This window comes from Erinaceus europaeus, chromosome X, assembly GCF_950295315.1.
Source record: "Erinaceus europaeus chromosome X, mEriEur2.1, whole genome shotgun sequence".
Lineage (NCBI taxonomy): Eukaryota > Metazoa > Chordata > Mammalia > Eulipotyphla > Erinaceidae > Erinaceus > Erinaceus europaeus.
The window spans coordinates 118,042,520-118,067,970 of NC_080185.1; the positions used below are offsets into that span (position 1 = coordinate 118,042,520).

At 44.6% G+C, this 25,451-nt stretch overlaps 1 protein-coding gene across 5 annotated transcripts in view; it reads left to right on the top strand.

Annotated features, from left to right (window-relative positions):
• SH3KBP1 (SH3 domain containing kinase binding protein 1) overlaps window positions 1-18,013 on the top strand; it is a 447,635-nt gene extending 429,622 nt beyond the window's left edge. For 3 of the 5 annotated variants that reach the window (XM_016195163.2, XM_007538851.3, XM_007538858.3), the window contains 5 exons: window positions 3,512-3,621; window positions 4,760-4,888; window positions 14,587-14,855; window positions 15,705-15,768; window positions 16,947-18,013. In XM_016195163.2, coding sequence (XP_016050649.1) covers window positions 3,512-3,621; window positions 4,760-4,888; window positions 14,587-14,855; window positions 15,705-15,768; window positions 16,947-16,988 — 614 coding nt within the window. In that variant the 3' untranslated portion in view covers window positions 16,989-18,013. The remainder of the gene's footprint in view (window positions 1-3,511; window positions 3,622-4,759; window positions 4,889-14,586; window positions 14,856-15,704; window positions 15,769-16,946) is intronic. The other 2 variants (XM_007538865.3, XM_060182929.1) reach the window with 1 other exon arrangement.
• Window positions 18,014-25,451: the final 7,438 nt, after the last annotated feature.

Consider the following 25,451-nt stretch of genomic DNA (forward strand, 5'->3'; position numbering starts at 1 on the left):
TTTTCTTTCATCTCTTTATTTAAATCAGTAAGCATAATCACCTCCAGTTCCATGTATTTTGTTCCAAAGGAAACAATATCATCTTTTTGATTGCAGAGTAGTATTCCATGGCTTATATAATTTAGACCTCTGATGTTTTTCTTTGTGCTATATCTGAAGAAAAATTAGCCTTTGGTTAAGGTTCATTTACTTGCCAAATACTAGAATAAAGTTACTAAGTATAATAGAAACCCAGGTTAATGACTTCTCCTGGCCAGTGTCTTGTGCTTGGTTTTGCATATTCCAGTAAAGGAAGTAATTTCCAAATAGCAACTACCTGTTCACGAATACAGTAAACTGTCATGTAGCCAGACCACTTACTATAACCACCATTGAAAGAGCTCTCCAACATAAGTAGAGGGCAAAACCACACATAATTTTATTGTTTCTGCCCTCATCCAACATATTTACAATTCTGACAGCTAGAACAATTTCTTTATTATTATTATTATTATTCCCTTTTGTTGCCCTTGTTGTTTTATTGTTGTAGTTATTATTGATGTCGTCGTTGCTGGATAGGACAGAGAGAAATGGAGAGAGGAAGGGAAGACAGAGAGGGGGAAGAGAAAGATAGACACCTGCAGACCTGCTTCACCACTTGTGAAGCGACCCCCCTACAGGTGGGGAGCCAGGGGCTCGAACCGGGATCCTTTGGCCGGTCCTTGTGCTTTGCACTACCTGCGCTTAACCCACTGTGCTACAGCCTGACTCCCATCTAGAACACTTTCAATTACAAATAAAAGAGTATGTAATTAAAAGTGGCTGGAATAACAGGGGTTATTTATTTCATAGATAGGAAGTCTGGGGACTAGCTCACTCCAGAGTTGGTGGGTGTCGTATTAGGATTGTTAGTCACCAAAGATCTTTTCATTTTTCTGTTTTTCCATCTTCAAGATCTCCAAGAGCACTGGACATGTCTCTCCTCATGCTACTAAGATAGTTACCCCATAAATTTAATCTTGTTTTAGTCTCACTTGCCCACAGGAATTAATCTCCAAGTACATTTTTTATGTAGACCCTAAAGTGTTTCACCAATGTTTTCTTCTATGTGTTTTATAATTTCAGGTCCAATATCTAAGTCTTTGATCCATTTTGAGTTAATTTTGGTAGATGATGTTGTTAAGTGGTGGTCTAGTTGCATTTCTTCTACATATGTATGTCCTGTTTTCCTAGCACCATTTATTGAAGAGGTCTTCTTTTTCCTCCACTGAATAGTTTTGGTCCTTTTATGATATACAAGGTGTCCATTTTATGTATAGGTTATTTCTGGGCTCTGTTCTGATCCATTGACCCAAGTACTCACTTTTGTTCTAATATCATACTGTTTTAGTTATTGTTGCTTTCTAGTAGAATCTGAAGTCGGGGAGTGTGACGTCTCCATTCTCTCTCTTTTTCCTCAAGAACGCTTTGGCTGTGTGTATGTGTGAGTGTGTGTGTAATTCCACGCAATTTTTTTTGATAATTTTTTCACTCTCCTTGAAAAAATGTCATTGGGATTTTGATAGGCATTGCATTTAATCTATATATTGCTTTTGGAAGGGGTCAGTCAGGTGGCGGCACACCTGGTTAAGCACATACACTATAGTGTGCAAGATCCCGGGTTCAAGTCCCAGGTCCCCAACCTGCAGGGAGAAAGCTTCATGAGTAGTGAAGCACTACTGCAGTTATCATTGTTTCTCACACTTTCCTCTCAGTTATTCTCTGTCTCTAGCCAATAATAAATAAATAAAATTTTAAAAAGAAGAGAATTGCTTTTGGAAAGATGGCTATATTGATTATGTATTCGTCTAATCCACGAATTCTATTTCTTTAACAGTTTCCTATAGTTTTCATTGTAAAGGCCCTTCCTTCATCTCTTTTGTTATATTCACTCCAAGGTATTTTATCTTTTGGGGTTCAGTTGGAACCAAGATTACGTTCTTCAGTTCCCTTTGCTCTGACTCATAATTTGTGTGTAAAATTCCAAATATTTGTTTATATAGATTTTGTATCTTTATGATTCACTGAAGTTTTTGATGATTTCCAGTAGTTTTTTGATAAAATATTTAGGATTCTCTATACATATTATCATGTCGTCTATAAATAATGATAGTTTCACTTCTTCAGCTCCAACCGTCTCCTCCATACACAACAGCACCTCAAGCAGAAAGGAAAAAGGGCAAGCAACACAGCCCTTTGCTCACTAGCCTGAGAGGAAAGCCCCTAGCCTGTGGCCCTCCATAGATTCCCCTTCATATCTCCATGCCCCAGATAGAGAGCTAACTAGGCACCTCTAGACCAGTCACAGGCAAAGAGGAGCAGATTGCCGTCAGTAGTTTAGACCTTATGCACTGAGCACGTCGTCCTGAAACAAAATGGGCTCTGTGGGAAGAAGAAGAAGGGAGTGGCTTGGGATGGCAGTATCTGTCATGGCATATAAGAGAGTCTGTCAGGAAGAGATCGTGTTGCTCTAGCTGAAAGCAGTAATGGGTCTCAGCCCCTTCCAGCCAGCCACACCTTAAGGCATTGGACACAGGCCTGCACTAGATTCATAACCACCATCCCCAAACTCTAGAGAGTCAGATAGTCCCTTCAGCTGATCGTCTGATGAAGAGGATGACAATGTAAAGACTGGACATGTGTCCTTCCTGCTGGACACGTGCCAGATGCATGGATGGCCCAGCTGAACAAGTCTACTTTTGTCTCAGACACCAGTGACTAGACGTAAGCTCTCTGGCCAGCTGGTCTCTGCTGTGCTCATTGGTGGCAGCTCAGTATCTGGAACAGAGGAACTGCTAGGTCATGGAGTGAATGAATGGCAGACCAAAGACTGAAGGAGAGAACACCTCGTTGAATGATGCCTCTGGTGCCACAAACCCCATGATTTATTTTTAGAAGTGGGGTCTCCACTTCTAAAGTGGAGTCTCCAAGGAGTGTATCATCAACTGTTAGGGTGCAAGTTGATGGACAGAATACTGCGGTGCAACTGGAGGAGGAACCCTCTCTTGTCTTTTGGAGTCAACCGCCAGTGTTCACCTTCCTGTGGTTGTAGTGCTGTGTGGGTATTGCTCTGACTGCTGTCTGTGTCGTGTCTGCAGGAATATCTTATCTACCAAAACACCTGGCCATGCCTAGTTTGGGTGAAGAAAGAGGATTCTTCCTTTGCTCCTCTCTGTAGCTTTTAAAGATTTATGGATGTGACTATGAAAGGTGGAAAGAAAACTTTGTCCTTCATGTTTGCTTGCTAAATCCAAGAGGAAATGACTGCTTCCTTCCATTTGAATCACATGTATTGGCTAACTAGAGAATGTAAACCATCTTTGTGAACAATGCAGCCAGGGATACAAGGGCGCATATGTCCCTTCCAATTAGTGTTTTCATGTCCATTGGATATATGCCTACAAGTGCTATTGCAGGATCATAAGGTTTTTCCTCTTTTACTTGTTTGAAGACTTTTTTTTCTCTTAAAACATCTGCTTTACTTTTGTTTTAGACCTAGAAGGTTTCGACTCCGTGGTATCATCTACTGAGAAACTCAGTCACCCAACCACAAGCAGACCAAAAGCCACAGGGAGGCGACCTCCATCTCAGTCCCTCACATCTGTAAGTGTCTCCTCCTTTTCTATAGCTGCAGGGAACCAGGGAGGGGAGGAGTGGCACCCCCTTGCTTTTCCAATAGATGCTGCCATTCTGTACATTTACCTGAGTAGAGAGAGAATCTCAAATAGAGATTGATTGTCAAGGGCAAGTAAGGCAGAAATTTAACAGCAGGAACCAAATTAGAGCCGAGCTTGCTGTAACAGCAGGCAGGGGTGTGTGTTCTGGGGCTGCAGGAGCACTGGTCGCTGGCCCACAGGCCTGGGAAGCCCTGGTCGCTGCAGAGTGTTTCTTCTATGATAGGCCCTCTTCGGTGCTTCAGCAAGCAGTAGAATTATCAGACCTGGAAAAGAATCCTTCTTTCAGGGGGCCAGGGAGGGGCACACCAGGTTAAGCGCACAAAGCACAAGGACCCACACAAGGATCCTGGTTCGAGCCACCGTCTCCCCACCTGTAGGGGGGTCGCTTCACAAGCGGTGAAGCAGGTCTACAGGTGTCTATCTTTCTCTCTCCCTCTCTATCTTCTCCTGTCCTCTCAGTTTCTCTCTATCCTATCCAAAAGCAGCAACAACAATGGAAAAAATGGCTCCCAGGAGCAGTGGATTTGTAGTATAGGCACCGAGCCCCAGCGATAACTCTGGAGGCAAAAAAAAAAAAAAAAAAGGGGGGGGGGAGAACAGGTGGGACACGACACCATTAAATACAGTCCTACTCTTGGTGCTTGGCATGCACTAGGCAATGTCTATTTTAAAAATGTATTTGATGTGTTTTATTTTAATTCAAGACATATAGAGAAGAAGACCAGGGCACTGCTCAGCTCTGGCTTATGCTAGTGCAGGGGATTGAAAGGCGATGTTTATAGAAAGAGTGGCTAGCGGATGCTTGCACAGATGAGCTGCAAGTGAGCACCAGTGGGACAGCCCCATAGAAAGAGCCCCAGCATGGGAAACCTTGCTTCTTAGTGCCAGTTGTGCTACTGTGTCTAGTACATGGATAACAGCATAATCACCGCCTCCTGAAGGTACATTGAGGAGACAAACAAAATGAAGGTGGCAGGTGTCTTGCAAAGCATAGCAGCGTCCTATTCAAGTATGTCAACTGACGTGTAATTCTGACAAAAGCATCTTCTTCGTGCTCTCTCCAGTCTTCCCTTTCAAGCCCTGATATCTTTGACTCCCCAAGTCCTGAAGAAGATAAAGAGGAACACGTGTCGCTTGCACACAGAGGATTGGACTCATCAAAGAAAACTTCAAAGACTGTTACCATATCCCAAGTGAGTAACCCCATGGTTAGGTGGTCCCAACAGTAAAGGGTCCCTGCCTCTGTGTACATGCTCTGACAATGAGTGACAGACCAACCTAGAATCAACAGTAGTTCTGAAGATCAGCAGTCTGAGATCAGGGTACCAGCACGGTGAAATTCTGGGGAAGACCCTCCTCGGGGTTGAAGTTTTTTTTTTTTTTTCCTTCAGGGTTATTATAGGTGCTCAGTGCCAGCGCTACAAATCTACTGCTCCTGGTGGCCATTTTTCCTTTTTTTTTAACTTTATTTTATAGGACAGAGAGAAATTGAGAGGGGAGGAGAAAGGGAGAGAAAAAAAGACACCTGCAGACCTGCTTCTCTACTTGTGAAGCATCCCTCCTGCAGATAGGGAGTGGGGGCTCGAACCCGGGTACTTGCACATGGTGATATGTGCTCTTAACTGGGTGTGCCACCAACTGGCCCTGAATTTATTATTATTTATTATTGTTTTAATATTGATATAAAAAACTGTAAGGTAACGGGTATAATTCCATACGGTTCCCATCACCAGAGTTCTGTGTCCCATCCCCACAATTAGAAACTGCAGTCTGTCTCCCACAGTCATCAGTACGGGCCAATTCTATATCTATCGATGCATATATATTTTTATTCCCATGTTTTCAATGTCCCTGCCTTCGCTTTCTTACTAAGTCATCCCTACACCTATTGCTATTTCCGAGTATCTTTCCTTTTTTTTTTTTTTTTTTTTTTGAGGGGGCTGGAGGTTTTTTCGTTAAATCTTCATTTGGAAGAAGAAGGACAAGAGAGTTCTAAGGAGTCTCTTCTTGTAGGTGCACTAATCCTATTCATAAGCACCCCACCCTCAGAACTTCATTACCTACAAAGGCCCCATGTCCCGATCAGCATGAGGTTAGGCTTTGGGGAGAGGACAAATATTCAGTCCATTGTAATAGATAGTGCTACTGTGTGTCATTCTTTAGTTACAGTGATTACTTAGCTCACCAGAATCCTGGAGGCATGTTGTAAAGTCTCCAAACTGGGCAGAATTCTTGACATACAAGTTCAGTTGTTGATTTCCTGTGTCTTTCTTTTGAAGTTTGATCTCTGTATATCACCAACCATTTATATACAGTGTCCTTACACACCACCACCACCACCACAACTAAAACGACTTAAAAGGTCTAGCAATGTCTACAAAAAATACATTAAAAATACTAAATGTAGTACCCTTTGTCTACAAATCTTAACTTTTATGTTCAAAACAGATGGTGTCACAAACTATATTTGGCAGTTCATTATTTTGAATAGCTAGTGGGGAGGGCCTCTTAAAGAAAAAAAAAAGATTTCGAACTAGAGAGACAGCTTACCATCAGAACCTAGGATTTGTATGCATGAGGTCCTTGGTATCCTAGCTTCAATCTCCAGCATTGCCATATGTCAGAACTAAGCAGTATCCTCTCGCCCTCATTCTATCTCTAACTCCCTTATAGAAAATAAGTAAATAAAGCTTTTGTCTTTTAAATGTGATTTATTCATTAATAAGAGAAACTGAGGGAGAGAAAGGGGGGAGAGAGAGGAGACACCAAAGCAGCACTGTGGCATGTACAGTGCTGGGGGTCAACTCAGTACCTCTCACCTGTAAGTCCTGTGCTCTACCACTGTACTCCTCGGCCAAAGAAAGAAAGAGAGAGGAAGGAAGGAAGAATGATTTGTATTCATTTAGTAGGATAAACACATGACCTAGAAACAGTTTCATCTCCTTGCATGTCCAGGAAATGGTGTTGCTATTTATTTTTATTTATTTTCCCTTTTGTTGCCCTTTTTATTGTTGTAGTTATTATTGTTGTTGTTAGTAATGTTGTTGTTGTTGGATAGGACAGAGAGAAATGGAGAGAGGAGGGGAAGACAGAGAGGAGGAGAGAAAGATAGACACCTGCAGACCTGCTTCACCGCTTGCAAAGCAACTCCCCTGCAGGTGGGGAGCCAGGGGCTTGAACCAGGATCTTTAAGCTGGTCCTTGCACTTCGTACCATGTACACTTAACCCACTGCGCTACCCCCGACTCCCCGGTGTTGCTATTTTTAAGTGATTGGTTTGTGAGGAGCAAAAAGCCATTGTTTAGCAACAGTGTGTGGTCCTGAAGAGCACCTTGTACAAATTCTGAGAGTGGGAAGTGAGATTCCAAAATTCCAGTTTTCTCATGCTAAAAGAACCCAGTCACTTGCTAATTTTTACAGAAAATGATTTCTTTGTTTAATATTTTTTAATTTTTTATTAATACATTTTTTAATTTTTATATTTATTTATTTTCCCTTTTATTGCCCTTGTTGTTTAACATTATTGTGGTTATTTGATGTCATTGTTGATGGATAGGACAGAGAAATGGAGAGAAGAGGGGAATACAGAGAGGGGGAGAGAAAGATAGACACCTACAGACCTGCTTCACCGCCTGTGAAGCGACTCCCCTGCAGGTGGGGAGCTGGGGGCTTGAACTGGGATCCTTATGTTGGTCCTTGCGTTTTGCGCCACGTGCACTTAACCGGCTGCACCACCACCAGACTCCCAATATTTATTTATTTATTCCCTTTTGTTGCCCTTGTTGTTTTATTGTTGGTAGTTATTATTGTGGTTGTTACTGATGTCGTCATTGTTGGACCGGACAGAGAGAAATGGAGACAGGAGGGAAAGACAGAGAGGGGGAGAGAAAAATAGACACCTGCAGACCTGCTTCACCACCTGTGAAGCAACTCCCCTGAAGGTGGGGAGCTGGAGGCTCGAACCTGGATCCTTATTGCCGGTCTTTGAGCTTTGCGCCACGTGCACTTAACCTGCTGCGCTTCCGCCCGACTCCCCAGAAAATTATTTCAACTGCTGTTGTCTAAAACCAAAAGGCTGAGTTCACTTTTTTTGTTTCTGAGTTCACTTTTTAAGGCACTTAAAACAGGAATCAAAGATCGTGTGGGATTTTTCCTTACAGACTTAGCAATTTATGTGCATATAGTCTTTCTTTGAGATCTGATACAGTAAACAAAAATATAATCCTACAAAACAGATCAACTATAATAATTCTCGAAACAAAACAACAAAAGCATCTTTCTCTTATAAAAGGACTCCATTTGCAGAAATTGGATTTAGTTGTCTCTCTGGCATCCCTGGGGTTTGTCTGCAGTGACATCTGCTGGTTGGCAGTGACTGTTCACACGGCTACTTTGCATAGTATCCCACTTCCCAGGAGTTGTCATATTATTTTGTTTACAACTGCTAGAAACTCCACTTGAGGCAGTAGTGCACCTGGTTAAGTGCATACATTGCAAGTATACAAGGACCCAGGTTCAAGCCCCCTGACCCCCACCTGCAGGGGAAAAGCTTCACATTTGTTGAAGCAGAGTTGCAAGTGTCTCTCTCCCTCTCTATTTCTCCCTTCCCTCTCAGTCTCTATCTATCTAATTAATTAATTAATTAATTAATTAAAATAAATAAGCTGTTAAAAAAAAAACTACACTTGAACGAGTTTGGTCAGAGCATGTGAGCACCTAAAATGGACTGAGAGGAAGAATCATATGGGAAGTGAGCGAGGCATTGGCTCAAGAAGCACCTGGGGCCAATCAGTGGGAAGACATGGGTGGACTTGGGGGACACCGAAAGCTTCAGGGGAAGGGGAGTGGGGACTGTATGAACCCCAAAATAGGAAGTCATGATAGATAATGAGAACAGGGAGTGTGGCTCCTCAAGTTTGGGCAGCCACAGTCTAGCTATCCAGTTAAGGGGGGGGCGTTGAGGGGGTTGTTCTTCTAGTTTTAAGCTGTGAGGGCTAGTGGAACAGCTCACATGGATAATGCGCTGCTTTGCTATGTGGGAGTACCAGGTTTGAGCCTAGCTCCCACTGGATGAAGGAAGCTTTGGTGCTGTGGTCTCTTTTACACATACTCTCTCTCTCTTTCCTCTCTTCTCTCTCTTTACCCCTCTATCTCTTTTTTATTTTTACTTTTTGCCTCAAGGGTTATCACTGGGGTTTGGTGCCAGCACCACAAATCCACTGCTCCTGATGGCCACTTATTTTTCCTTTTCTTTCTTTCTTTTTTTTTTTTTTTTTGATTTTTTCCCTTTTGTTACCCTTGTTGTTTTATCATTGTAGTTGTTGTTGTTATTGATGTCATTGTTATTGGATAGGACAGAGAGAAATGGAGAGAAGAGGGGAAGACAGAGGGGGAGAGAAAGATAGACACCTGCAGACCTGCTTCACCGCCTGTGAAGCGACTCCCTTGCAGGTGGGGAGCTGGGGACTCGAACTGGGATCCTTATGCTGGTCCTTGTGCTTTGTGCCATGTGCGCTTAACCTGCTGCACTACCGCCAGACCCCCCCCCCCGGATTTTTTTTTTCATCTTATTGGATTGGATAGGACAGAGAGAAATTGAGGGCAGGGGTAGATAACATAATGGTTATGCAAACAGACTCTTACGCCTGAGGTTCCAAAGTCCCAGGTTCAATCCCCCGCATCACCATAAGCCAGAGCTGAGCAGTGCTCTGGTAAAATAAACAAATAAATAAATACAGAGAAACATTGAGAGGGGATGGGGAGATAGAGAGGGGGCCGGGTGGTAGGGCACCTGGTTGATCACACATGTTACAGTGCGCAAGGATCCAGGTTCGAGTCTCCACCTGCAGGGGGAAAGCTTCACAGGTAGTGAAGCAGGGCTATAGCTGTCTCTCTCTCTCTCTCCCCCTCCCTATAACCCCCTCCCCTCTCAATTTCTGGATGTCTCTATACAATAAATAAAGATAATTCAAAAAAATTAAAAGTATATATTTTTAAAAGAGAGAAAGATAGCTGATCTGCCTCACCACTTGTCAAGTGTCCCCCTGCAGGTGAGGAACCAGGAACTGGAACCAGGATGCTTGCACAGGTCCTTGTGCTTCATACTATGTGTGCTTAACCGAGTGTACCATAGCCCGGCCTCCACTGCTCTCTCTCTATAAAAAACAATATTAAAAAAGGAATAAGATTGGGAGTCAGGCTGTAGCGCAACAGGTTAAGCGCAGGTGGCGCAAAGCGCAAGGTTCGAGCCCCGGCTCCCCACCTGCAGGGGAGTCGCTTCACAAGCGGTGAAGCAGGTCTGCAGGTGTCTATTTTTCTCTCCCCCTCTGTCTTCCCCTCCTCTCTCCATTTTTCTCTGTCCTATCCAACAACAATGACAACAGTAATGACTACAACAATAAAACAACAAGGGCAACAAAAGGAATAAATAAGTAAAATAAATATCTTTTTTTTTATTAGCAAGTTTTTTTTTTAATTTTTTATTTAAGAAAGGATTAATGAACAAAACCATAAGGTAGGAGGGGTACAACTCCACACAATTCCCACCACCCAATCTCCATAACCCACCCCCTCCCCTGATAGCTTTCCCATTCTCTAGCCCTCTGGGAGTATTGTCCCAGGGTCATTGAGGGTTGCAGAAGGTGGAAGGTCTGGCTTCTGTAATTGCTTCCCTGCTGAACATGGGCATTGACTGGTCGGTCCATACTCCCAGTCTGCCTCTCTCTTTCCCTAGTAGGGTGTGTCTCTGGGGAAGCTGAGCTCCAGGACACATTGGTGGGGTCTTCAATCCAGGGAAGCCTGGCCAGCATCCTGGTGGCATCTGGAACCTGGTGATTGAAAAAGAGAGTTAACATACGAAGCCAAACAAATTGTTGAGCAAATAAATATCTTTTTAAAAGTAATAAGATTGCCCTCAAGTTGTGAGACTTGGGGACTTCCTCAGTTGCCTCCTCAGCCCCCTAGCTGGTCAAGCATGCATGCCAGCTGGTGCTGATTTCAGTCACCTCACCAACATCCACTTAGAAACTCTTCCCTGGGAGTCGGGCTGTAGTGCAGTGGGTTAAGCCTATGTGTCACGAAATGCAAGGACCAGCTTAAGGATCCCGGTTCTAGCCCCTGGCTCTCCACCTGCAGGGGGGTCGCTTCACAAGCAGTGAAGCAGGTCTGCAGGTGTCTTTCTTTCCCCCTCTGTCTTCCCCTCCTCTCTCCATTTCTCTCTGTCCTATCTGGCAACAACAACATCAATAACAACAATAATAATAACCACAACAATGATGAAAACAACAAGGGCAACAAAAAAGGAAAATAAAAATAATAAAATAAAATAAAATCTGTGTTCCCAGGGGCCAGGCAGTAGTGCAGCAGGTTAAGCGCACTTGGCGCAAAGCACGAGGACCGGCATAAGGATCCCGGTTCGAGCCCCCAGATCCCCACCTGCAGGGGGGATCGCTTCATGGGCGGTGAAGCAGGTCTGCAGGTGTCTATCTTTCTCTCCCCCTCTCTGTCTTCCCCTCCTCTCTCAAGCCTATCCAACAATGACAACAACAGTAACAATACTAACAACAACAACAACAACGATGAACTACAAGGGCAACAAAAGGGAAAAAAAGCCTCCAGGAGGAGTGGATTCATAGTGCAGGCACCGAGCCCCAGCAATAAACCTGGAGGCAAAAAAAAAAAAAAAAAAAAGAAAGAAAGAAAAAGAAACTGTGTTCCCTAAGTGTCAGCCCCACTTCCTCACTAGGATCCTGCAGATAATTAACGCGGCTGGCATGGAGGAAACGCTCTCACTGACAGCAGTGAACACTTTTCCTCAATGGCAACTTGGCAGAGAAAAGGCGAGCAGAGACTGGGAATGATGGCCCATCTGCTTCTGGCTCAGTCTGCCCAGTCTCTTCCTGTCACTCAGCCTGAATCCACATTCTACTCCTCACCATGCCAGCCAGACCCCTTCTTGGCTCCCGCCCTTAGCTCCTGCTGCTGGAGGCAATCCCACAGAGGCCTTGCCAAGATGGCCTACCAGCCTCGACTCCATCCTGGTCGCCATGGTCCCAGGCCTCCTCACCTGCTGTCTGCTGCATGCTCTGCTCCCCACCCAACACCTCCCATCTCACCTTCCCTTGACATCACTTCCTGTCCTTGGCCACATTTCTGTCCCTTCCTGCCCACAGGGACCCCACTGCCTGTGTCCTTTGGCAACTTCTGGAGACTTCTCTATTGGGCTTTCCCTGCCATCTCCTCCATCTTGAACAGATGCTTTCCCTTAGAATATCACCCAGAAACCCCCATCTTGGTGGTTCATGAGAGACAGAGAAAGGATGAAGAGTACTACTCCACCATCCATGGGGTTCTACTCATTTTGTCTTTGTCGTTCTCACATGGTGCCAGGGTTTGAACCCAGGACTTCATGCATGCAAGGCAGGCTCCTGAGCTACCTCCTGGGGCCTCCCCCATCTTTGAAAGCAAACTAAACCTTTCTTTGACCTTGTCTGCTTCCTGAGGCTTCTGTGTGGACACATTCTCACTCTCTAATCTTCCTACTTCAGTCAAGTTTCTGGAAAGAGTTCTGAACCTGGAGACCACACCATACACCACCCACTCAAGCTCTCCCCTGCCTTGATCAGATTCCCATCCCCGTATCACCCAATGGACTGCTTTTCCTCTCAGCTTCCTTCCATTTCTCTGGAAACTTCCCACAGCCCATGCCTCATCCTCTCTCTCCCTACTCTGTCCCAGTCCCTGGGGGCTCTACCTTCTGTCCCCACCTCATCAGTTTGTCAAAGCCCCAACTCTCATCCCCAGCCTCTTCTCTTCTCCTCCAGTTCTGTGCCATCCACCTCCAGCACTTCCACTGCCTCTGGCAACTTCTCTGACCCATCTCTCTTTCATTTGTTATCTCAGCCTGTCACACATGTCCCCTGCGCTGTCCTCTCAGCTCCTCAAACTCGCTGTGCTCAAAATCATTATCTGAGCCTCCAACCTGTTCTTTCTCCTGTGAAAGGTCCAACCTCAATGACCACTTCCTCCACACCAGTCATGGCCCTAATCTGCCCCTCCTCCTCCTCCTCCTCCTCCTCCTCCTCCTCCCCCTCCCCCTCGCCCTCCCCCTCCCCCTCCCCTACAGCCTGGCCAAGACCAAGTCCTCCTGGTTACAGTCCAGCTGCTCCATGGGACGGGGAGGGGGGATTTAGAGGGGTGCATACCTTTTCTGGTTGAGTACCTTGGCTGAGTCTTCAAAGCTGCCTTCTCTGTTTGCCTGGCCACTACCTCAATCAAGCCCTGACCATGGCTCTCATGTCTGAGAATCTCCCCACAGTTCTCTCAGATTCCAGCCCCTCTGCAGTCAGGGTGAGCACTACCTTGGCATGGACTCTGCTTTCTGACTTATGAGTACAACTGTATTTCTCACAGTTCTAGAGATTGAACGTCTGAGAGATCCGAGTGTCAGCTTGGTTCTAGTGAGGACCCTTCTGTGGTCTTCACAATAGACTGGCATCTATTTGTTGTATTCTCATAGGGCAGAGAGAGATGGGGGGGAGATATCTGTGGCACTTAAATGCACAGATCCATCCTTAGGACCATTATCTATTCTTAATTACCTCTCCTAATGTCCCACATCAGAAAGTAAGGCTTTAGTAAATGAATTTTGTGGGCATGCAGTCTTTTCAAAATACTTTAATGAGAGAGAAAGACAGAGAGACCAGAGTACTGCTCAGATCTGATTTATGGTGGTGCTGGGGATTGAACCTGGGATCTCAGATCCTCAGACATAAAAGTCTCTTGCATAATCATTATCCTATTTCCTCAGTACAACAAATTTTCTTTTGATAAATTTACTTTTTTTTTTCTGCCACCAGTATTATCACTGAGGCTTGGTGACTCATGATGAATACAAGACCAGTGGCCATTTTGTTTCTTCCTTTTTTTTTTTCCTTTATCTTATAAAGATTGACAGAAATAGAGAGGGAAAGATAGGGGAGAAAGAGCAAGAAAGAAAGGGTGACAACTGCAGCACTGCTTCACCACCTGTGAAGCTTTCTCCTGGCAGTTGTAGATCAGGGCCTTGAACCCAGGTTTTCATGCATGGTAACATCTACACTCTACTGGGTGTACCACTGCCAAGCCCCTGAAGGCATACAGTTGTTTTTTTTTTGGGGGGGGGTGGATACTAGTGGTCAACACATGCTTGATACTACTGAGCCACTTCCCCAACCCAAGCAGCCAGCCTTCCTTCCTTCCTGCCTTCCTTCCTGCCTGCCTGCCTGCCTGCCTTCTTCCCTTCCTTCCTTCCTTTCTCTCAGGCAGAGGTGGGAGGTGAGGAGATAGAGTAGAGAGAGAGAGACACTAAAGCACTGCTCCACCATCTGTGGAGTTGCACCTCTTTCTCTCCTTGGCGCAGTCCTTGGGGCTCTCACGTAGGGCTGGGGATGTAACCCAGGGCCTCATGCATGGAAGGTCCTGCTCCACCTGCTGAGCCCCATCTCAGGGCCCCAGGCAATCTTTCAAACCCTGGCCACAGCCCCTCACTTTTCCCAGCCTGTGATCTCTCACCTTACCTTCCCCTGCCTGCTCTGACATTCCAGTCATGCCAATGGACTGCTTCCCAGGGATCCATGTTTCCAGGCCTTTGCCTGAGCATTCCCTCCTCCTAGTACTTTCCCTCCCACTGGAGCCTTGTGAGCAGATGGGCTTCTGTGTATGTCCACAGTCAAGTTGAAATCACATGGGGAAGGCACTCTGAGGAGGGGACACCTGCACCAAGTAGACCCCTGAGGGGAGTGTGTGCAGCGAGCCAGGATAGTGTGTATGGGAGTGGTAGTGACTAGATGGACCAGTAGAAGGCATAGCACAGGTCCCTGGCCTGAGTCTTCTCTGCCTTCCCTCATCACAGGTGTCCGACAACAAGGCATCCCTGCCACCCAAGCCGGGGACCATGGCGGCAGGCAGTGGTGGGCCAGCCCCTCTTACTCCAGCGGCACCTTCCCCACTGTCATCCTCTTTGGGAACAGCCGGACACCGAGCCAACTCCCCATCTCTGTTCGGCACAGAAGGCAAACCAAAGATGGAGCCTGTGGCCAGCAGCCAGGCGGCCGTGGAAGAGCTCCGGACACAGGTCCGTGAGCTGAGGAGCATCATCGAGACCATGAAGGATCAGCAGAAGTGAGTGTCTGAGGTGGCTCCAGGGGCTGTCCATAGGAAGGTCAAACACACAGGGAGCCGCTTGCAAGGACTGACAGGCCCAGCAGGCTGCAAGAAAGGCCTTTTAGTCCCCTTAAATATAGCACGCACATACGCTGCTACCTGCGAGGCCTAGCAGAAAGCTTTCCTCCAGTGTCAGAAAAATGGTCATCTTTAAGTGCCCAAGGAAGACTAACATTTAGCGGCTATAATGTCTGAAAAGATGTAGGGAGCCTTAGACCCCAGGCTGTAATATTTTTTAATAAACTTTTTTCTGTTTTACTCAGTAAGACAGAAATTGAGAGGGGAGGGAGGGATAGAGAAAGAAAGAGAGACCTGCAGATCTGCTTCACTGCTTGTGAAGCATCCCCGCTGCAGATGAGGAGCAGGGGCTCGAACTCAGGTTCTTGCTCATACGCCACCACCCTTCCCCACCCCCACATAGGCTGTCATCTTAAGATGTTCTCACCATAAGACTTGAGGTGTGATTGAACATTGGTGTACACTATTGTAAGGTCTTAGTGGTGCATGTTCACACCTGTGTGTGTGCGTGTGCAGGTGGCCACACCCACCACCAAAGGCCCAGTGCTGTCACCAAAGAGATCTCTGCACTTTCCCCCCCCCCCCCATTCCCAGCCAATAACCACAATAATCCAGAAAAAAAGTGAAGGTTTTATGTCTCCAATAATTTCATGCTTATAGCAGTGTGAACCAAATTTAATGTTCTGCCTGCATTTTCTCTGTAAAGGGGTCAGATAGATTTTGTGCAGTGATAAGACACTTGGGGGGGATCTGGGCCTTGGTTTCATTGCACTGCATTTTGCTTTACAGACGAGAGATTAAGCAGTTGCTGTTGGAGTTGGATGAAGAGAAGAAGATCCGGCTTCGGTTGCAGGTGGGTCTGGCTGCCCATGAGAAACTCAGCTGAGGGTGGGGGCAGCAGCAAGACTTCTCTTTGAATCTGAGTGCTGGTTACTTCTCTGCAGATTTAGATAGACTTCCAGTCTGGCAGTTTTCTCAGACATGTGTAGGACACTTCACACCATTTCCTGGGACCCAGAAAGTCTTGAGAGAGGGAGACAATGAACAAATGTGGTCCCACTTGGGTTTCTCATTTGATATTGACCTGAAACATCTCCTCTGGAAATTTCATCCCTGGTTTCCCAAGCCCTCATTATTATTTTTTTTTTAAGATTTTGTTTGTTTCATTATTGAGAAAGATAGGAGAAGAGAAAGAATCAGACATCACCCTGGTACATGTGCTGCTGAGGAGTGAACTCGGAACCTCATGCTTGAGAGTCCAGTGCTTTATCCACTGTGCCACCTCCCAGATCACCTGAGCCCTCAATACAGTAACTGCCAGAGGGCAGAAGGCTGAGACAAGTCCATAGCCAGCTGGCTGCTGTCATATAGTCATTGGAACTTGGAGATCCCTAATTGTGCACAGTCACTTGCTCTTTGTCCCATTATTGCTCCCTTATGGCCACATCAGTCCTTCCAGGACATCAGAGCTCTGTTCCCCTCAAGCCTCTGATCTGACTCGATCTTCACCAATGGCAGAGAATATGCCTGGTTTACAAAATGGCCCATAGTAGACAGACTCTGCTTCCTTTCGCGTAGCATCCTTCCATACACTGGGACCCAGGCTGCTTAGAGAAAGGCTAGAAAGCTGTTTGGCATCACTTTGGGGGTGCTTACAGACACCTCTTTGGGTCCAGCCAGAGCTACCTTCCAGCACAGCCAGGTGGTCCAGTGTGTGTCAGGACAGCTTGTTCTGCATTCTGGCCAGGAAATTGGAATTCTCATTGATTGTGACAGATTTTGAATTCTGATCCCCTCAGAATTAAAACACCCACCATTTCCTAGCGCATCATGTTTGCAAGCCCGGTGTGTAGGTTCCTGGCATTTCTGGCACCATTATCAATTCTTCATTTGGATGTCATTTCACCCAGTTCACCTTTCAAATCATCAGCTGGATTATTTTTTTTCAGTCAACCAGGTCGATTACTTCTCAGCTTCTTGCAGCCAGTCAGTTCATTATTACTTTGTTTGGTTCTTGTTTTTCCTTTGTAGATGGAAGTTAATGACATAAAGAAAGCTCTTCAATCAAAATGAATACTTGATAAATGAAATGTGTTGCATTATTCATCCTGAGTCCAAGACTCAAATTTTCCGCCCCAGCCAAAATAACCTTGTGCCAAAAGATTAAAGGTTTGCCTCAACACGTCCCTGTTTGAAAGATTAGCACAAAAGTCTTGATAGCACAACACAAATTCCATCCAAGAGGAGAATCTTCCCCAGGGTCTAGCCGTAGCCCTGGGTCTGGCACTGGTTGTGACTTAAACAGAGCAAATTGTGCTAAAGGCTTTTCTACCATGAGATCTCATGCGAAACGAAAACTCAGGCAGTTTAGTCCATAGTGGTACTATTTTGATGATATTTTCCATTAATAAAATGTAATTTCCAATTATCCGTTTACAAGCTTTATAATTTTATGATTTTTTAATCGTGTTTTGTCACAGATTCCCCCAGTGTTTGTATTACACATAGTCCGCAGCGAGCGCCCCGCCCCGTTCTTTTGCTTCAGGCAGCAAGCTGCCTCTTTTTATGTTCCCTCTAGGATTCTATTACATATCCAATTTTAGGTCCGACCTTCCCCTTCCCCTTCCCCTGCCAGCAACCCCCACCACCCTAAGATCAATTTTAGTTCTTATATGATGGTATATTTACAAAATGAGAGAAAGAAAATCTGGTATTTGCAATGATCTGTGCCTTCTTTTTACCACCCTCTTGATTGGAGCTTTTGTGATGCAGCTACCATGATTCAAAAACCAACAAGAAAAAAATGTTTTTGTAGCCACTGAGCAAAGTCCACTAGAGGTCACTGTCTTCAAAGCTTCTCTTACCAAGCCCACATCCTAAGAAGAGACAGCTGTGAAGTTGGGAGTGCTCTGTGGTACCAGCTGCGACTTTTAAGTTCTAGTTTTAGGTTGTTCATGGAACCAGAAAAATGTCACCCCTGCTTGATTTTTCATCAGCCAAGTTAAACCCCTGCTTCCTGTCCTTTGCACCTTTTTGCGTGAACTGAATATGCGTTATTAAAGCAAAAATAAATAAAAGTAAAATGCAATTGAAAACAAGGGGGGGAAGTTGTATTATTTCCTGCACTGGGTTGTCCGTGTGTGTTATTGTTTGAGCTGTACTCACATAATGTCATATGCCTTGCTCTCTTGTAACTCCTTCCTCAGATCCAAGAGAAAGGGAGGAGGGGTATTATTGCAGTGTAGCCACTGGATCTTTCTTGTATTTATGGGATTGCTTTTTCCTTCCCAAGGAAACTGGTGTTTGCTTGTCTGCTTATCTTTGTAGCCAATGAACAGTTCAGCCTTAGACTATGTAACTGTTTTCTCATCCTTAGCTAAAAATAAGGGGCACACTATATTGCAGGAATGTTTGGGAATTGGGGGGTGGGGGTGGTCCCTTAATGGCCCCTAAAGATGTTTTCTGTGTTTCTAAAAAGCTGCTTTGTCTATTTCCTGAGATTTGGAGTGAAGCTACTAAGCATTAATAGATTTGCACAACCATAAAGAATGAGAATTGATAACACTGAAAGAACAATGCAAAAAAAGACCTATCTTGATCATCAAAAGTATTGCAAACAAATTGTTCCTTCCTTTCTCTCCCTTTCTCTCTTCCCCACCTTTCTCTTGCTCATAAGCTCATCCTCATAGCTTGAGGCTGCTACTTCCCCAGAGTATTTACTGAGCCCCAGCACCCTGGTCTCCCAGGGTGGGGATGCAGTTCAGGGAAGGGCATGCATAAAGAAAGAAGCCTTCCACCCTTCATTCCCGTCTCCACGTTGCCTTTTCAGCTGCTTCACTCTCAGTGAACTTGGGGCCAGAAGCACGAAGTTTCCAAAGGCAGCACAAAACATTCCTGTACCCCTTGACTGCTCTAAGCATTTCTACTTTAAACTTGAAGACTTCAGATTTCCCACCACCTAATATAAGAATCAGGATAGCATTCTTTGATGTTTAGATTTCCCATTTACTCATCATGAAATTCCCTAACAATATAATTTTCTATAATGTGTATAGTGAGTAGGATTGTTAATCAAATTGAAAGGTTGGAATGCCCTCACAGGGCATTGGCAACCTGGAATGTAGAGGGCTGTCATCTTGCCCTGGGAAGAGCCGTGGGCTTTCTTTGTGTAAAGAGAAGGAGGGGTGATTCTAGAAGAAGTTAGTGTATCCAGCTTTCGTTACTCCCTTTGGAGAATGTCACATCATGGAACTGGACAAGTCACTGCCCGAAACAGACATCATCTTTACCCTTTCAAGATGGACCTGGTGAGAGTGTTGCAAAGCTTGAAAGTCTCACTGCTGAAAAAGAAAAATTCTTTTGCATTCAGCATAGACTCGACCAGCATCTATGGAGATTATTTTTTTTGCTTCATTTTCTAAAGTTGTATTTAGAAAAGTCTTAAGTATTGTGCTTTGTAAAGAAGATGATTAAAATGAAATTTTGTGAAAATACTTTGGTTCAAAGTTGTCATGGTCCAAGAGGAATCAGTTCCTGGAATTCAGACCAATCCCCACTTTACATAATGTAAGTTTTCTCTCACAGATGTCTTCATAAAACCTGGAATGGGGGACCCTCCCACTTGCCTCAGCGAACCAAAATAATCCATTCAAATCTGTGGCTTTGAATTTTTTTTAATCACTCAGTCCTACATTCATATTTAAGCAGAAAAAATATCTACTTAGGCCTAAATTCTTTTGTAGTGTGAAAATCACTCAGTTATCCTTCTGTGGAGAATTGTGGAAAGCCACTTCTGTGTACTCACAGAACCTCCAGGCAGCGTACTCCAGTAAAGGGTTTATTTTTTCCCCATAAAGACAGCCCATGTCCATCGTGTGTGTGTGTGTGTGTGTGTGTGTGTGTGTGTGTGTGTGTGTGTATGGTGAGGTCTGTTCCCTTTCATAACTGGCTCACCGATGGGAGAACTGCAGGGTGTGTGATTTATTACTCACTGTTGCCAAGGTCTGTATAAAAATAGTCCCCAGGTCCCACAAAGGCCTTTGTATTGTAAGCTGGGGTCATTATGGTCTCTTTTTGTACTAGATTAGGTTTTAGAACTCTGGTTATTTGTGCACAAATTAACATCAAGATGTTCTAGCATTAACAGGACTTGTGGAAAAGCTTTTCTCTTTGGTTTTGTACAGGTGAGAACTGTCCCAAAGCAATGCACCATGGGGGATAGATATTCAGATTGGTGGGTAGTAGTGGGAGGGCTTGGCACCCTGTTTCAAGCCTGGGAGGGACAGTACCATTCCCAGAACTAGTTCTCTTGAAGAAACACGATGTCTCTGCCTGAGAAAAATCTTTCCCAACCAAAAATGGATGTTTGTCAGTGTTCTACAGACAGAGACAGGCTCATGTCTCTTAAAATGATGAACCTTTGCTGTCATTCTTAGTTCTGTCCCTAGGGTCACTGAGGCTTGGTTGGCAGCACATGCAGAAGAAGTCAAGCCCCTGAATTCAAGGAAAAATCCATGAAGTAGATGCTGAACCCTGAAAGGTGCTTTTTTTTCCCTAACTTTAATTTTCAGTTTATTATATGGCATCAGGAAATGACCCAAGAAACTTGAGCATGTATAATCCCACTCAGTAGCCTCCCCAGCTCAATTTTTAAATCCTATGTGCTTAGGGAATAAAAGGAGGGGCACCGCCTGTAGTGCTGTCCGTGTTGCTTCCACATGGTGTCTGGGATTGAACCTGGGCCTCAGAGACAGCCAGGCATATGCTCTACCCATGTATCCCCCACACACACCAGAGTGTGGTTTTATTTCATGTCCTTTTAATCCATCTCCAATTGGAATGGCTACAGAGGCAGCCCCTTCCTATAAGTGACAGTGCATGCTCCTCATATTTGTGACTTCACAATTTTCAGCCAGATGGGCACTTTTTTAATATTGAAACAGTGAAGAAGAAAATATTTCAACAAAACAAGTAGATAAAGGAACCTAATAGATTGTAGCCCTTTTTTGTTTTTTGGAGGGGGGTAGATAAAGGGGGGAAACTTAAAAGAAGTGAGTGCTGGAGTGATAGCTCAACCTGTTAGAAGTAAGATTTGGCAGTGATGCATCTGGTTAAGTGCACACATTACAGTGTCCAAGGACCCAGGTTCAAGCCTCCATCTCCATCTATAGGTGGAAAGCTCCACAAGTGGTGAAGTAGTGCTGCTGTTGTCTCTCTGCCTGCCTGCCTCTATTTCTTTCCTTTTTTAAAAAAAAAAATTATTTATTGGGTAGAGACAGCCAGAAATTGAGAGGAGAGCAGGAGATAGAGAGAAGAGAGAGACATACCTGCAGCACTGCTTCACCACTCACAAGGCTTTTCCCTTGCAGATGGGGACTGTAGGCTTGAACCCAAGTCCTTGCTCATTGTAACATGTGTGCTCAATCAGGTATACCACCACCTGGCCCCCTGCCTCTCTATATCTATCTATCCTTTCAATTTCTATCAAATTAAATAAAGTTTTTAAAAAATCTTTTTTTTTTTAATTTACCAGAGTACTACTCAGCTCTGGCTGACAGAGGTGTGGGGGATTTAACCTGGGACTTGGGGACCTCAGGTATGAGAGTCTCTTTGCAAAATCATTATGCTATTTACCCCCACCCTTTAAAGTCTTTTTTAAAATGCAAGATTTATATAGTGGAGGTCCCAGATTCAATCCCTGTATCACTATAAGCCAGAGCTGAGCAGTGCACTTGTCCCTGTTCTGTCTAAAGAAGAGTTAAAGCCAGGGCCAGGCGGTGGTGTGTAAGGACATGGGTTCAACTCCCTGGTCCCCACCTGCAGGGGGGAAAGCTTCATGAATGGTGAAGAAGGGATGCAGGTGTCTCTCTGTCTCTCTTCCTCTCAATCTCCTCCTCTCTCAATTTCTCTCTGTCTCTATCCAATAATACAATAAAATTTTAAAATGAGTTGAATCCTGAAGAATCAACCTCATGTGGGCAGGCATCTTTAAATGACAGGTTTATATCATGCAGGTAAATTGATGCAATTTAAGTCAGTGGTTCTTCCTTTTTCTCTCTTGGCTCTATAGAATTGTGACTAGTTGTCTAAAAGAGTTGGCCAGTTTTATGTTCTTTGATGGAAAAGTGCCCCTGATTTGCAAAATTTCATTACAGTTGCCGTTAGTTTCAGAATGTTTCAAGAGGGTAACAACCCAATTTTTAAACTCAATAAGTTGGTAAGTCCATTCTGAAGCCAAATGGTAAAACCAAGAAATCAATGATGCCAGACTAGCTTGGGAGTGCCTCTTCCCGGGCACTTACTCTCTGGGTTGGAGAGAACTCGACTGGAGCCAGCCTGGGCTGCTACTCACTCAGCGATGTGAGGAAGATGACTCAGGAACCAAGCTCGTAGCACGAGGCAATGCAATATATTTATTGATCAGAGAACCCAGGCTGTTTAAAGGGAAGACCTGGAAGTGGAAAGCCAGAAACAAAAACGTCTAGGAAAGGGGCGGAGAAAAGCAAAAGGGGCCTGGGAAGGTAGAAACTTCCTTAGCAACTGTTGTGAGGGTTTTAACTGGTAGGATTAATATTAATCCTACAGGCAGGAAGGGTCTCGAGGGTAGAAAGAAGATAGGTCAAAGGAATGGAATGGGTGGGATCTTTCAGGCAAAACAATGATTATGTAGATAGGCCATAGTATCAGGAATGCAGGGTGCTTTGTGAGGCAGGGAGTCTGATAAGACAAGGCACACCTTTAGGGTTACTCCTGTCCCTCCTTGCTCAACTTCTTGGTAGAGACAGAGACTGACAGGATAGACTCACTCCTCAGGTCAAGCCCTGCCAAGTTCAACCACATCTTCACAATTTCCCTACACAATGACATTTCCAAGATCATATCCCAAAAGGAAAACAAATGAAGCGGAGTGTCTTCAAACTTCATGCTGATTTCTTAGTCTTGGATTCAATTTGAGAGAACCAAGAACGTCACTGGGGACTGAAGTGAAGCTCTGCAGTTGAATGCTAAAGGGGAGGTAGATGAATTGGGACCAAACTTTGGTGTCAAACACCACAGGCCCTACCTTGCTCCCTTGGTGGTGGTGGGGGGCACTTGAGACAAGTTCTTGTTTGTTCTCAACCAGGGCAGTCTCCCTAGAGGAAGTGAATCTGGAAGAAGCAAAACATGGATTGAAGGAGGGAGAAATCTCAGAGGAAACTTCAGACTTGGAGGTAGATCTGACTTACTTTTATAGGGACCCACCAAGTGCTGAGAATCTGGGAGGGGGGGAGAGATGAGGGAGACCACATGGGGAGGCACAGCTGAGGGTGATGTTCACAGGAGTAGAAAACTTCAACACAAACCAGTTAGACTAATATATATTGTCCTGCTTCAAAAAGAAAAAAAACAGGGTGGGGGAGATAGCATAATGGTTATGCAAACAGACTCTTTCATGCCTGAGGCTCCAAAATCCCAGGTTCAATCCCCCACACCACCATATTCCAGAGCTGAGCAGTGCTCTGATGTTTCTCTCTCTCCCTCTGCATCTCTCTCAAAAATAAAATAAATAAAATATTTTTAAAAAAGGCTTGCCAAAAGGTAGGGAAAAAGCAATCTGAAAATACATGAAAATCATTAGAACCAGGCCTAAGCACAGCACAGTTATTGGAAGAATCAGAGGAGGAAACTAGAATAATTGTGATTACTATATTAAAGGCTCTAATGGAAAAAGACAATGCAAGGGTGGGGGAGATAGCATAATGGTTATGCAAAGAGACTCTCATGCCTGGGGCTCAAAAGTCCTAGGTTCAATCCCCCATACCACCATAAGCCAGAGCTGAGCAGTGCTCTGGTGTGTGTCTATGTGTGTCTGTGTATCTATCTGTCTCTGTCTCTATCTCTCACTCTCAAAAATAAAATAAGGAGTCAGGCTGTTGCGCAGTGGGTTAAGCGCATGTGGCATGAAGCTCAAGGACTGGTGTAAGAATCCCGGTTCGAGCCCTGGCTCCCCACCTGCAGGAGAGTCAGTTCACAAGCAGTGAAGCAGGTCTGCAGGTGTCTGTCTTTCTCTCCCCCTCTCTGTCTTCCCCTCCTCTCTCCATTTCTCTCTGTCCTATCTAACAACGACGATGACATCAATAACAACAACAATAATAACTACAACAATAAAAAACAAGGGCAACAAAAAGGGAATAAATAAATATAATAAATAAAATGTTTTTTTTTAAAAAAAAAAAGTAAAAAGGGGGTAGCGCAGTGGGTTAAACACAGGTGGCACAAATCTTAAGGACTGGCCTAAGGATCTCGGTTCCTGGTTCGAGCCCCCGGCTCCCCACCTGCAGGGGGGTTGCTTCACAGGCAGTGAAGCAGGTCTGCAGATGTCTGTCTTTCTCTCCCCCTCTCTGTCTTCCTCTCCTCTCTTTCCATTTCTCTCTGTCCTGTCCAATAACAACAATAATAATAACTACAACAATAAAACAACAAGGGCAACAAAAGGGAATAAAATATTTTTTAAAAAGAACAAGACACAGCAGCAACAAATGCTGGAGAGGTTGTGGGGACAGAGGAACCCTTTTACATTGCTGGTGGGAATGTAAATTGGTACAGCCTCTGTGGAGAGCAGTCTGGAAAACTCTCAGAAGGCTAGACATGGACCTTCCATATGATCCAGTAATTCCTCTCTTGGAGTTATACCCCAAGGACTCCATAACACCCAACCAAAAAGAGGTATGTACTCCTATGTTCATAGCAGCACAATTAATAATAGCTAAAACCTGGAAGCAACCCAGATGCCCAACAACAGATGAGTGGCTGAGAAAGCTGTGGTATATATACACAATGGAATACTATGCAGCTATCAAGAACAATGAACCCACCTTCGCTGACCCATCTTGGACAGAGCTAGAAGGAATTATGTTAAGTGAACTAAGTCAGAAAGATAAAGATGAGTATGGGATGATCCCACTCATCAACAGAAGTTGAGTAAGAAGATCTGAAAGGGAAACTAAAAGCAGGACCTGATCAAATTGTAAGTAGGGCACCAAAGTAAAAACCCTGTGGTGAGGGGCAGCTTCCTGGGCCAGTGGGGGGTGGGAGTGGGTGGGAGGGATGGGTCACAGTCTTTTGGTGGTGGGAATGGTGTTTATGTACACTCCTAGCAAAATGTAGACATATAAATCAGTAGTTAATTAATATGAGGGGGAAAATCAGTTGTACGTCTCAAAGTTTCTCAAAACACTAACTGAATCTTTTTAATATATAGGCTGTGTATTTGATATGTGGACTCTCTCAAAAGCCTAGACCAAGTAGATTAGAAGCATCCAATAGCACAGCTATATACAAGATACTGGATACTGTACAGCAAACCATAACAAAAGGACTTTTCAAAGTTAACCCAATTACCAAATAATGTGATGATAACATTAACTATCGATTGTCTTTTTGAACCCTAAGACAGCAGGAACCTCACATCTCCACTATAGAGCCCCTACTTCTCCCAGTCCTGGAACCCTTGGATAGGGCCCACTTTCCCGTATGCGTCTCCCAATCCATACCAAA